The sequence below is a fragment of the Astyanax mexicanus genome, chromosome 5 (genome assembly GCF_023375975.1).
Source record: "Astyanax mexicanus isolate ESR-SI-001 chromosome 5, AstMex3_surface, whole genome shotgun sequence".
In the NCBI taxonomy this organism is placed as follows: Eukaryota; Metazoa; Chordata; class Actinopteri; order Characiformes; family Acestrorhamphidae; genus Astyanax; species Astyanax mexicanus.
In genome coordinates, this window is record NC_064412.1 from 16,913,407 (window position 1) to 16,926,708 (window position 13,302).

General features: G+C 37.6%; 1 protein-coding gene across 4 annotated transcripts in view; it reads right to left on the minus strand.

Moving 5' to 3' along the window:
- The window catches only part of itpr1a (inositol 1,4,5-trisphosphate receptor, type 1a), a 59,772-nt gene that overhangs the window by 3,410 nt on the left and 43,060 nt on the right, over positions 1-13,302 (minus strand). For all 4 annotated transcript variants that reach the window (XM_022675765.2, XM_022675764.2, XM_022675763.2 and 1 more), the window contains 17 exons: positions 12,327-12,456; positions 12,045-12,217; positions 10,618-10,801; positions 10,203-10,456; positions 9,025-9,225; positions 8,812-8,922; positions 8,510-8,605; positions 7,939-8,064; positions 6,736-6,831; positions 5,978-6,170; positions 4,616-4,738; positions 4,344-4,519; positions 3,082-3,246; positions 2,703-2,892; positions 1,901-1,990; positions 1,678-1,790; positions 81-246 (listed from right to left, as the gene is read on the minus strand). In XM_022675765.2, coding sequence (XP_022531486.2) covers positions 81-246; positions 1,678-1,790; positions 1,901-1,990; positions 2,703-2,892; positions 3,082-3,246; positions 4,344-4,519; positions 4,616-4,738; positions 5,978-6,170; positions 6,736-6,831; positions 7,939-8,064; positions 8,510-8,605; positions 8,812-8,922; positions 9,025-9,225; positions 10,203-10,456; positions 10,618-10,801; positions 12,045-12,217; positions 12,327-12,456 — 2,587 coding nt within the window. The remainder of the gene's footprint in view (positions 1-80; positions 247-1,677; positions 1,791-1,900; positions 1,991-2,702; positions 2,893-3,081; positions 3,247-4,343; positions 4,520-4,615; positions 4,739-5,977; positions 6,171-6,735; positions 6,832-7,938; positions 8,065-8,509; positions 8,606-8,811; positions 8,923-9,024; positions 9,226-10,202; positions 10,457-10,617; positions 10,802-12,044; positions 12,218-12,326; positions 12,457-13,302) is intronic.

Sequence of the window (13,302 nt, forward strand, 5' to 3'; positions counted from 1 at the left end):
CACGTTTTATATGTCGCACTGTCCGCTGTGGAAAAGCACCTGGAGTGATTCAGTTTATATGCTTGTGTGTGAATTCTCACCGCATATAAAGCAGGTTGTTTTCAGCACCTCCTCTTTCCTCTGTTTCTCACTCCTCAAGTCAGCAAAAGTGTCAATGATGACACCAAAGATCAGATTCAGCACAATGATGATGACCAGGAAGAAGAACAGTAGGTCATATATCACCCTCGCTGCAAACAGAGGCTCCTACACTCACAGTCACACACAGTCACACACACACACACAATCATAATGTATTACTAACACTACAGCATTCTCTTTAATACATGCCCAGTATGGCAAAAAACTGTAATAGCACGATTCAATAATATGTTTATTATGTTTTTGGTAGTGGTGTGACAGATCACAAATTACTCATCAGCTACACATCTGCAGTGACATCACTCTGGTGTGAGTGGAGAGCAGAGATAATTTATTGTGAGGTTTGAGATTTAAATAATAACACAGGCTGAGTACAAAAAACACAACCACTGTATCACAAACAGGCAGTGCCAAAATATAAGTCACTAACACAAACAAACATAACAACTGTGTCAAAGTAAAAGTGACTCATACATATGAAGCAAAAAAACAACTTTAAAAAAACAACAGATTAAACAACTGTCACATTTTGCTGATCCAAAATGTAACTAGCTTGTGACTCAAAAACTGTAAACAAACCTTTTTTGCAATTTATATTATATAATATACAGCTCTGAAAAAAGTAAGAGATCACTTAAAAATGATGAGTTTCTTTGATTTTACCAAATTGAAAACCTCTGAAATATAATCAAGAGGAAGATGGATGATCACAAGTCATCAAACCAAAATGAACCGCTTGATTTTTTGCACCAGGAGTAAAGGCATAACGTTATACAAAAGCAGTGTGTAAGACTGGTGGTGGAGAACATGCCAAGATACATTAAAAACCAGGGTTATTTCACCAAATATTGATTTATTGATTGATTAAACGTTTAAAACTTTATGAATATGAACTTGTTTTCGTTGCATTGTTTGAGGTCTGAAAGCACTGCATCTTTTTTTGTTATTTCAGCCATTTCTCATTTTTTAAATAAATGCTCTCTATTTGGGTGCAATGTTGTCTGTATTTTATAGAATGAAACAACAATGTTAATTTTGCTCAAACATATACCTAAAAAAAAAACTAAATCTTAAAAAAACTGATTCAGAAACTGAAGTGGTCTCTTAATTTTTTCAGAGCTGTATATTTTAGTAACATAAAACAGACAGCAAAATATTTGTTTTATTAGGGGATGTATATACTGCAAAAACCTGTATCTTGGGAGCGATATCTTTTGACAATGTTATAATTCCAACTCCAACTCTCACGATAACTGTAAGACTTTACATATTTATACCACTTGAAAGCATTTTTAAATATCTGTTCAACGAAATATGCAGATGTCATTTTTGAAACACTTTAAACTGATAACATCCAAAAATTAAAATTTGGAAAAGGCAAAAATCAAAAAAGGATGTTACGTTTATCCAAATATCAGCAGCACCATTATCAAAGATTTCAAGGAGATGTACAATACAAAACTGTACACAATGCTCACAAAACTGTCACAAACCATATAAATATAACATTGTCCACCAGCGTGTGAATGAGCATACCTCTTTTGAAGGCTTGCGTAACACGTCCCCGACTCCTCCTCCACTCCTGAGACCATGACTCAGTACAGTAATCATACACATCCACAGAGAATCACACGCTCTTTCAACATCATCTGCACACACAAAGGGACATAACATACCGAATACACACACATTAATATTTCCTCGTTAACTACAGTCTAGTATTTATTTCATACTTTAATAATAATTGTTTACTGCTTACCTTCTTCTTCACCGACAGAGACACAAGTCCCGTTCTCTACACTGCACGTTCCCTCAGACAGGAAGCTATTGGCCAGATTCACCCCTTCCTCTGTAGCATGCATACAGAAACACAACAGTAAAAAATACAGAAGTCAAACTGCTGAGGATTTTTAATGCAGCACTGTGTGAGAAGCCCACTTTACCAAAGTTAAATAGTGCAGTTAACAACACACCAAGCCTTCAGTGTGAACAATAAAGATATTATATCTCCCTATTTAGATGTTATTTCCTGTTCATTTTAATTAATAGTTGAAATGTTTTCCTCTAAAGTAATAAAACATACCAGTCCTGCTTAAAATTTCATAACCTTTATAAAATGCATTTATTGTGGTAATTTCCGCCTTTGCAGCTCCCTCACAGGTTTATCTCTGTTATAGGCGAGGATAATGTGTCCAAATACTTTGGTACGCAAACACATCACAATATGCAGATGCACTCTGCTGCTGCTGCAGCTCAGCCAATCAGCTCTCCTTCCTGCCCTGCCTCTAAACCCATACATCACCAAGTGCCCCTTCCAAACTACCCCTCCCATATTTTAGCCTTTTTCAAATTTGAGCTGAGGATAGAGTCAGCAAAAATCGTGGGGTTTCGTGCCCCCTTTAAAATTACGAGGGAGCATCAGAAACCTTAAGAGCACTTATTAATTGTTACTGTTCATAGAATTAGCCTATGAATGTTACTGAGCCCTTAACAGCATTAAAAAGTTTTACTAGACTGTTAAATTAGTGTTGATTATGTGTGAGTGAGAGAACGTTTAATACCCAGGGTGCTGTTGGGAATGCGATTCACTTCCAGGATGAAATCATCTTTAAAGAAGATGTATCCCACGATGGAGAAGAGGTAGACCAAAATGAGCCCCAGTACAGCCGTCAGCACGATGGAGCGGCCATTACGCGTTACACTCTTAATCACATTCAGCAGAGTTTCCTCTCTGTTCACGAGGTCAAACAGCTGTTCACAGAACACCACAAAACACAGGTTACAAGATGCAAAGCTAATGCAAAGCTTACATTCTGTTTGTTACTTTAGCAGCACATCTTGGCTGTTGTTAGATAGCAAAGCATTATGAATGTATATTTATATGCCACTGAATCTGAGTCTTGATTTAATTTGGAATATTGAAGATTTATAGAAAAGCACCAGTAAGCTGTAGAAGAAGACGTGTCCACAGAGCCCCAGTGTACAGATGAGGAGATAAAGTAAGTGGAACAGGAACTCTCTGTCCATAACCATCGCTCTGTATCCTCGCGTAAACGTCCCTCGGTTACCAACAAAACTTAGCAGGAACACAATCTTATTACACACCTAAACACAACAGACAGAAAGAGAAAAAAAAACATACTTGTTTTAGCTGTGTTTTAGTAATATTAATAAATGTACTCTAACTGTTTCTTAATAGTAGGTCACATATGTACCGTATTTTATGTATTATAAGGCACACTGTCAATGAACATTATTTTTTGGCCCACTAGATTATAAGGCACATTTTAAGCGAAAATAGTAAGGAACAGTGGTGTTGCCATGTTTCCCTTCTAATTCAGCAGGTTTCGTCACCAGGGACGCCTAAGTAAACAAAACTGTAATTCTTAAATAAATAAATAAAAAAACATGTTAATCTACACAGATTTCTCTCCTGAAAACTGTTTATTTGGGTGAAAAAAACACTTCCATTTATTCACAGTAAGCTTAGATTTCCAGTATTTTAGCGCAGTTAGTAGCAGTGCTAGCCGCGGTAAGCAGTGCTTAGTGCTAGTAAATGCCGCCCGACAGCACTACACTGAGGAACCCTGAATGTTCCGCTATGCCAGGGCAATTTTAGCTATCAGTCTCATGTAGCTTGTTTTAACACAGTAAACACACAGGCTACAGTCTGATATACTCACCTTTAAATGGCAAAAAAATAGCACTGCGAATAGCGTCTAATGCTAATGCTGCTCCAGATTTGGTGCTGGAGAAACTTGACTAAATCTTTTTTATAACGCTGCTCTTCAGCAGAGTGGCTTTACTGCTTCTTACAACCCGACTGGTAGAATTCATAACCTACATAAGGCACACCAGATTATAAGGCACACTGGCGATGGCAATGTGAAACAAATATACAAAAGGATGACAATAGCAACCATATTTCTAAGGGTTAAACTAGGAATGGCCAATATAATAATATTTAATTATTAACTGTGGCACATTATGTTACAATATCCGTTTGCACTATTTTTTTTTTTTTGTTATAGTATTTACATGTGCTACAACCTGGTGATTATTTTCTCTGCCTGCTTAAATCTTCCCTCTTACCCTTCTTGTATAAAATAATATCAAGTTTGTTGGTAAAATGTACTTTGATATACCCTGTATAATATAGCTTACTGGTATATAGGTAACATATAGGTACGTCTGTAACTTACATTAAAAGCTCCTAGCAGAGAGAGCATATGCTGAAGGCCTAAGGAAAAGCCGAGTCGTAGAACAGAGGAGATGACCAGAATTCGCACTGCGTTTGGACTGGGCAACAGAACCACAAAACCCAGTGAGCCCAAAACACACACCCATAGCAGCAGAGAGAGAGATGGCTCCAGTGTACCTGAAATATAAGCATGCAGGTATAGATCAAGATTAGTATCACAAAAGGATGGAAGGTTTAGGTGTCAGAGACTGTAATTCTGGTTGTAATACTCACTGTCCCTCACACTGTCCAGAGGGTAAAAAAACGCCACCAATACATTTATGAGCACGGCCAAGTTAAAGGAGACATTGCTCCAGAAGGACATATTCCTGCTGCACCAGTACAACACCGGCTGGGCTGAAACACATAACAAGCGAAAGGTCTTGGGGTTATGTATCCCATTACTGCCATTAACAATTTAATAAAGGTTTGAACCCCAAGGGATAATTCCTTTACACTTCATATCTACAGCAGCATGATTTGTTCCTAATTACCTTATGAAAGATTACTGTAACACAAGCATCAATCTAATTGTTACCAAAGAGTGCTAAATTAAATTATTTACAGTCTAAATAATTTAGACTGTGGAAGGTCTTCCACAGTCTCAAAACCTACTCCACAAAATTTATAATGAGAAACATACTGAATAGCCATTACACAGCCATAAAAAAGCATCCCACCTCCACATTTCTGCAGCTATCTCAGCACATTGGGAGCAATTGGGGGTTTGGTCCCTTGCTTTAAATGAGAAATCTGGTGTGAAATGGACTTGGGCTGTAGTGAAACATTATAATGAGTACATAATAATATAATGAGTACAGCTCCATTCACCCCCTGCATTTCGAAATACAGTGTTTTTAGCCGGTGCTCTCAACAGACTTGCAATGCTAGCGATAGGAGCATAGTGTTACCCATGCACAGAATCGCAAAGAATTTTTACACCATTCACGTAGTTCCACACTTCATTGGTAGAAGTCTGAGGGCCCTGACCTTTAAAAAGAGGCACTGAGAACTTTAAAAGATAGCTTATTAAAAACACTGTAAATACACACAATACCTTAAGGTAGTTTTCCAGCCACAGACATCTTGAAATTAGGTCACCATAATTCAACTAATGAGCACGACCATATAGTTAGGATAGAGGAACAGATTGCAACATTTAATTCTGTGGAAATTCAAAAAGTCCAGCTAAAGGTATTTCTATAATATTTATACATTTCATTCATGCATTATTAGAAATAGTGATTTCTTTGCATGAGCAACACTATGCCCCTATCAATAGCATTGTAAGGCTGTTGGGAGCATCGGCTAAAAGTGCTGTATTTCAGAATGCTGGGGGCAAACGAAGGTGAGCTATTTGATAAAAAATTGTACTCGTTATAATGTTTCACTACACTCCAAGTCCATTTCACACCAGATTTCTCCTTTAAGGTCAACTTAGCTAAAAGAGTGCTAGGTGCTTAAAAAGAAAAGAAAGTGCTGTTTCTTTCCTTGCCCCTTCAATCCCACCCCTGCCTCCACTTCCACTTCCAACTTCTCTAACATTTAGACTACGTCTGCTGCTAGATAAAGACACTTTAGTCCGAAAAAGTGTACCTCGTAGTTTTTTCTGCCACCTCATCTCATTATAGAGGTCGTCTGCTCTGAGGAAGAAGTCGTTGATCTTGCTGCCCTGCTCGTCTCTCTCTGTGCTGTAGTAAACTCGCAGCTTCGACTCACTTGTCAGAAAGGAGCAGATATGAGGCACAGGAAATACTATCTGCTCCATAGTGCGATCCTGACGGACTATCTGCACATAAAAGCAGATACACAGAAAAACTAAATCATACAAAATGATTATAGTATATTAATCATTCTGATTCAAATATCGTATATGTCAAAATATTTGTGGACACTGCTTTAAATGAATGTATTTAGCTACTTTAAGCTGCACCCATTGCATAAAGAGATGTACAAATACAGCTTGAACCTTTTGACACCTTGCCTAATGAAAAGTGTGGCCTAGAGGGACATAAAGCCCTTAGCACTGAGCTGAGGAGCAGTGGAACTGTGTTTTCTGGAGTGATGAAACACCATTCAGTAGTTCTGGGGTGAGTTGGGGAGTTTGGGGATAAGCTAGGGTGGATATCATCCAACATCCTGATCTCTCTAACAACACTTGTCATTAAATGCAATCAAATCCTCACAGCAGTACTCCAAAATCTAGTAGAAAGCCTCCCCTGGGCTGTAGAGAAGTTACTATATCAAAATCAGAACAAACTGTTTTAAATGTCCTTGTATTTAGAATAATTCTGTTGTTAATGTGATTTTTATGCATGTAAAATATACTGTAACCATCCACATCAGTGTGTCACCTCTATCTGAGCGGTGTGTTTAGTGTAGCACTCCACAGCCTGGTCCTCTCCACTTGGTTTCAGCAGAAGCTGCAGTTCCTTGTTGTGACGTGACAGCTGAAGAATTAAAGAAGAAAAAGACTGAACATAGTAGTGAAGGTTTTGATTGTGTTTAATCCAACTGTAAGAAGACTAAACTTAACTTTAAAAGTGTATAGCCCTTTGGGATGGGATTAGTTTCTCAGGTGGACATCTGTGAAAAATATTTCACACTTCTACTCAGTGATAAAACTCTTGCGTCTGGACTGCAATTGAAAAACAGTAGGACCAGTAAGTTTTTAGGCTTTCTTGGTCATGTGACATCGCATTCAGTAGCCCCCCCATTTCCACTCACTGTTGTGTTTACGTGGATCTCTGTGGAAACGCACACCCAAAATGTAATTATAGTGGTTGTAGTGGACAAATTGCTACACTTACAATTAAGGACCACAGACACGTCTGAGAAAAACACATACATGGTCAATCTGGATGGGAATAAAATCACAGAGGACCCCCATAAAAGAGAAAATTACCCCAGAACCCCCTGAGAAACTAATCCTGAACTAATACTGAAATCGCTGTTTGTGTAGTATGCAAACAATAGTATGTACAGGGGTTGGACAATGAAACTAAAACACCTGGTTTTAGACCACAATATTTTTTTGTCCCGACGGACAGTTCTTGTGTAAACAGGAGAGTTGAGGTGCACATTGAATTCTGCTGTAATTTGGGCAGCTGTGTGTTTATGTTTTTTGGATACAATCCGGGTTAGCACCCGAACATCCCTTTCAGACAGCTTCCTCTTGCATCCACAGTTAATCCTGTTCTTGGTGGTATGCTGACATTACCCTGGATACCGTGGCTCTTGATACATCACAAAGACTTGCTGTCTTGGTCACAGATGCGCCAGCAAGACGTGCCCCAACAATTTGTCCTCTTTTGAACTCTGGTATGTCACCCATAATGTTGTGTACATTGCAATATTTTGAGCAAAACTGTGCTCTTACCCTGCTAATTGAACCTTCACACTCTGCTCTTACTGGTGCAATGTGCAATTAATGAAGATTGGCCACCAGGCTGCTCCAATTTAGCCATGAAACCTCCCACACTAAAATGACAGGTGTTTCACTTTCATTGTCTAACCCCTGTATCTAACCTGTGGAAGATATGTGTGATTGTTTGTACCTGATGAGCCAGAATGTAGATATTGTGCCCAACATTGCGTGGAGAGGCAGCATGATCCTCTCCGTTCTCCTCCTCCTCATCAAAGTCAGCCTCTCCCTGCTGATAGGCCTTCTTTATCACCTCCACCTGGTGCACAAAAACACACACATACACATAAAATTTACAAACAAGCTTAACATAATGAATTTACTAGTAAAATGAGCGGCATAGTGGTTTGGTGGTTAACACATTTAACTTATAGCACTGGGGTTCTGGGTTCAAGTCCCTATCTGAGTGGAGTTTCCATGTTCTCCCTGTGTCTGTGTGGGTTTCCTCAATCAGGTGAATTAGTAACTCTAAACTGCCCTGCTGTGTGAACAATTAATAAAAGAGTGTGAATATAATGTGAAATAGCACTACTGGGAGTACAGTTGGGAGTAATGGGTGCTCAGTGTAAATAATTGTGTAAAATGTTCATTATACAGCATCCTTTTTTTTTTTTTGAAAGACAATACAACAAGTAAAACTTCATGCATTCATTTATTTATTAATTTATTCACATAAATAAAGAAAAAACTGCCACATTACTCACTAGCTCTTTGGGCCTCATGTTGTACAGAATCCTCTCAGCATTCTCACTGTCATGGCGGCTCTCCATTATGGCCAACAGCAGCTTGGAAGCATTATTCTGAATACAAAACAAGAGAAAATGTTACAGGTCTATTTATACTCCAAACAGATCATGACTTACAAAACAAAAGATACAAGATCCGATATGACATCTTGTGTTTTGGGCACTGACATACCTAAGTATTAAGCCCAGTTAAATACCCAATACTCCACACATATTAGAAATAAGGTTTCTTGTATATTTGAGTTGCTTAAACATGTTACCTTTAGTTCCAACACCAAGTCCATCCTCTTTCTACCAAGGGGATTGATGTCGTTCAGAATCAGAGCAATGATGATGTCGATACCATTAGATTCATGAGTGGCAATGCAATTCTACCGAAACACATGCAAACACACATTGAATAAAATAAACACTGGTTGCTTATATGTAACTTGTCCATAAATAAGGACCAAAAAAAATGCAGTTATGTGTACCTGGTTGTCATGGCACGGTCCCTGGCAGTACTCTGTAAGGCTCTCAATAGTCTGGTTAATTAGAGCCACGTTGTGTTGGTTAATATAAAGGCCCAGCAGGCCCAGACCTCCTGTTGTGCTGCCACAGATACAGTCCAGAAACTGCAGCGTCTCACACACCAGGTTGTAGTTGTTCTTATTGTTCTGGCAGCGCAGAAAATTCTGTGTGTATTAAAACAAAAATATGACATTATAATGCAAAAGGCACTGATGTGTAATTGCATACATTAACTCTTCTAAGATAGTTTAAGGAGCCAGAATTTTTCATAAAGTCCCCTCTATAAGTATTAGAACAGTGAGGCCAACACTTAAATATGAATATTAGGTCTGATCTCAGTTGAGAAGATAGCACCTTCTGTCTGAACCCACCCATTTTTCTTATGAACTGTGTATCAGATCCAAATGTACATATATGGAAATAAAAGCTGAAATGTTGATTCTTTTCTCTCTTTTAATGTTAAATTTAAATCTTTTCAGTCTAAAGCATAAATAAGGGCACTGTATTTGTTACACCCAAAGCAGCATTCTTTGACTGTGGTCACTGTGGAAAAGGGTCTCTCTGTTCTTTTCCACCAGCTGCAGGGTTACTATTTTTGGAGAAACTTTTTAAAGTGTTTTATTTAACACAAACTAACATTAGAATATCTAAACCTAAACATGAACACAATGTAACAAATGTAGCACGAATGTATTGACAGCTCACTACTGTACTTCAGTACTAAAATGCTAAATGAGTATTATTTTGTCTCTTCTTTACACTTTTTCTTTACTACATATTAGTTTCGTTATTTTTTACTCAGATATATTTTTCATATGCTGCATCATTACTCATTACAATTATAAAAATGTTAGAGATCTTTTGAATCAAGCGATTAGGCTGATCTTATAAGAAGTCCAAGCTGCTCCCGCTCTGCCTTTTGCTCTGCTCCCTGCCTGCATAATGATTTTTACACTTTTGACTGCTTTCTGTAACAACTACACTGCACAATTCTTATACTTTTACTGTCAATACTTGAGTAGGACATTTTATAATAAACTACTTGCAATACTTAAGTACAAAAAATGTCTCTTACTTAATATAAATACTTAATATACATGTCTTTTGTAGGTAAAGTAATTAACTTGATAACTGTAAATACCTGCAGGTCTCTGTTGTGGTTTTCACACAGTAGCTGTAAGAAGCGCAGAATTGGCTCCATGATGAGAATGACAGGGCTCATCTCCCCCTGCTCCTCCCCTTTATCTCCCCCTCCTCTGTCACCATCTGTATGACCGTACGCCTCTTCAGGATCAGCATCGCGCCGGTACGAGCCGTACGCCTTCTTCGTCACTGCAGACGCCTCCAACAGCTGCTCTCGTGCGTCATCAGTCACCATGACTACTGAATCTTTTTCTAAACACAGACAATACATTCAACTTCTCCACAGTTTAGGTCATATTTATCATTAGTGATTAGTGTTTAATCATCACAATCCTGTAACACAGCATTGCACAGCTTCTCATCATCATCACCACATTCATACACATATATAGGTTACGATGCACACAGCTGACCTCTCCTGCGCTGGGGTGTATCCCGGTCCGAGCCGTGGTCATCACGACGCTTGTTGCCGAGGTCGCTGGTGTTGACGGTAACCGTGGCTTTGATCTCTAGTTGGGCAGCTTTCATTCGGTCATAAAACACTCGGAAGAACTTCTCTGACTTTTTGTCCTCCGTCAAACGTTTAAAAAAGGATCGCTGTAGCAATAAAAGGCAAAGAAAAAAAAAACAAATATTTATATATATATATATATATATATTAATATTTTTAATTTAATTTACATAGCATTTTCAAACCCAAGTATCCTACACAGCTACAAAATAAATAATAAAAAACATTAGTGTCAATTGATTAAAAAATTTATTCCGATTACTCACTACACAATTCTGTGATTAACTACGATTAATCACATTAGTTTTTCTTCAGACGTAAATTTTTAGTTAATATTTAAATGTAAATAAAAGAATGTAAGAAATGTAAAATGCAATTATATGTATATTAGTGGTGTCACTTAAAATGCTAGTATATACTTGTATGTTTGAGGGGAGATAAACTCAATATAGGGTGCTGGAATAAAGAATAAATGATAAATTGGTTTGTTAGGATTTCTGAATTCGAGCTTAATTCGATGAGTAAAAAATATCAGAGATGAGGAGCAGGGCAGTGCAGGAGTGCGGGTCTGTGTTTGTGTGTGCATGCGTGCGCGTGGGTGCCTGTATGAGTAAGAGAGAGAGAGAGAGAGAGAGAGAGATCTCTGACTGGGTCAAAACTGAAAGTCTGAACCGGAGTGTTACTGCTGGACACCATAAGACCCATTTAATCATTCAGCCAGAAAATGAATCAGTGCGTTTGGCGGGGGCGGGGCAGATTACAGCGGAAGTAGTGGTCAAACTTGGTGCCTTAATTACTGATTGCAAATTAACAGCGCATGTTAACGCTTTAACGTTGACAGCCCTAAAAAATATATGCCTACTACAAATAAAGCTAAACTCTTTATGAAGAGATAATATTGTTTTGATATTAGTTTTCACTATAATATGGTTTTAAATTCAAGGTGGCTTAAAGCATTACAAACAATTAACTAACTGACTCACGTTTTATGGAATATTTCTATAAATCAGTAAATAAGAATAATACTTAATGTTAATTATAATCAATAATAATCATTTTCAAGTCTCTGGCTTACAATGACAATTTGTTGAACTGCAATTCTGAAATCTGAAACGTGAGTATAGCTATGTAGTAAACTACTTTAAAATTCATCCATTACCTTCCATTATGAACCATTGTCGTCTCTGCTTATTTTAAAGATATTAAAGTGACAGATAAATATTTTGACACCAACCAACGTTAACTGTGTTTTCCCATGGGTCACCATGAGATACATTTTTAACCCATAAACAAAGCTGTGGCAGTGAAACAGTGTAAGTATGATCTGACCTGTATGGTTGTGTTGCCACCCTCCAGGAGGGCGATGGCTAATAAGATGCTCTCATGAAAGACACGGTCACTGTTTGTGTTCATGATGAGATCAATAACCAGGTCAGACGCTCCTTCTCGATCCAGGTGACACTGCACTTCTGTTAGAGACATTTCAGCCCGACTCAGAGCCCCTATTTAGGAGACACACACACACACATAAACACACTTCACATTAATAATGCAAATGTTGTGAGATGCCGTCAAAAGTTTTATCATGAAAAAAAATCTTCATGCACTCACCTGATTGGTTTTTGTTGGGACTGACAGGTGTAAGGGCGGAGTTTGTGAATGCTGTCAGACTGTCTCTCCGCCCACCACTCCTGAAATTTCCATAATACCGGTTCACCAGCAACTGTCTGAGAGCCTCTCCCTGTGATAGCAAATTTATCAGATATGTAAAGTAGAATAAAGGGAATTTCTGTGTTCTTAAAGATTAATAGGTTTATGTAAATCCAAAAAATATGTTTCTTTAATAAGCTTTTTTTTATTAAAAAAGAAGAAATTAAAAATACATTCTATTTATATCTCTAAAAGTTTAAACTAAAGTTTATTTTTTATTTACATATTTTGTTTGTCACAATTTCAAATACCCCTAACACTTTGTAAAACAGATCAATTAACTCCCCAATATTAAATCTCTATCTATTAAAGTAACAAAAAATAGTATTACCTGGGGAGATATGGTAATGTATTTTTACTAGAGGATATCTAAAATGATAACTGATTTGCACAGGATAAGAAATCTCAGCATAAATGACTGAGATGGGAGCAGCTACTCAATTTACACACCACTGTCATCTCCAAAAACTTCATAACGATAACTAATCTCATAACCTACTCATAGCAATTATTAATTTTTATGCTGAAAATTAGCAGATACATGTTTAAAACACGTAATTTAGGCCATAAGACACACAATGACGTAGCCTAAAGCTCTGAAAAGCATGGTGTCTTTGGCTCATCTTCTCAATTTGAGCATTGTAATTGTACATCGATTAACATCTGAGGTTTACCATAGACCTGGACAAGCTAACATATCTGTGCCATGCAAAATAAGTAAGTCGCTTTGGACAAAAGCATCTGCCAAATGTAAGGTAATGTAAAATGAATATTAATTTATACTCTTATTAGAGGTGTGCCAAAAAATCGATTCACATAAGAATCTTGATTCTCATTTACTACGATTCAGAATCGATTTAAAATGTCCCAAAATCGA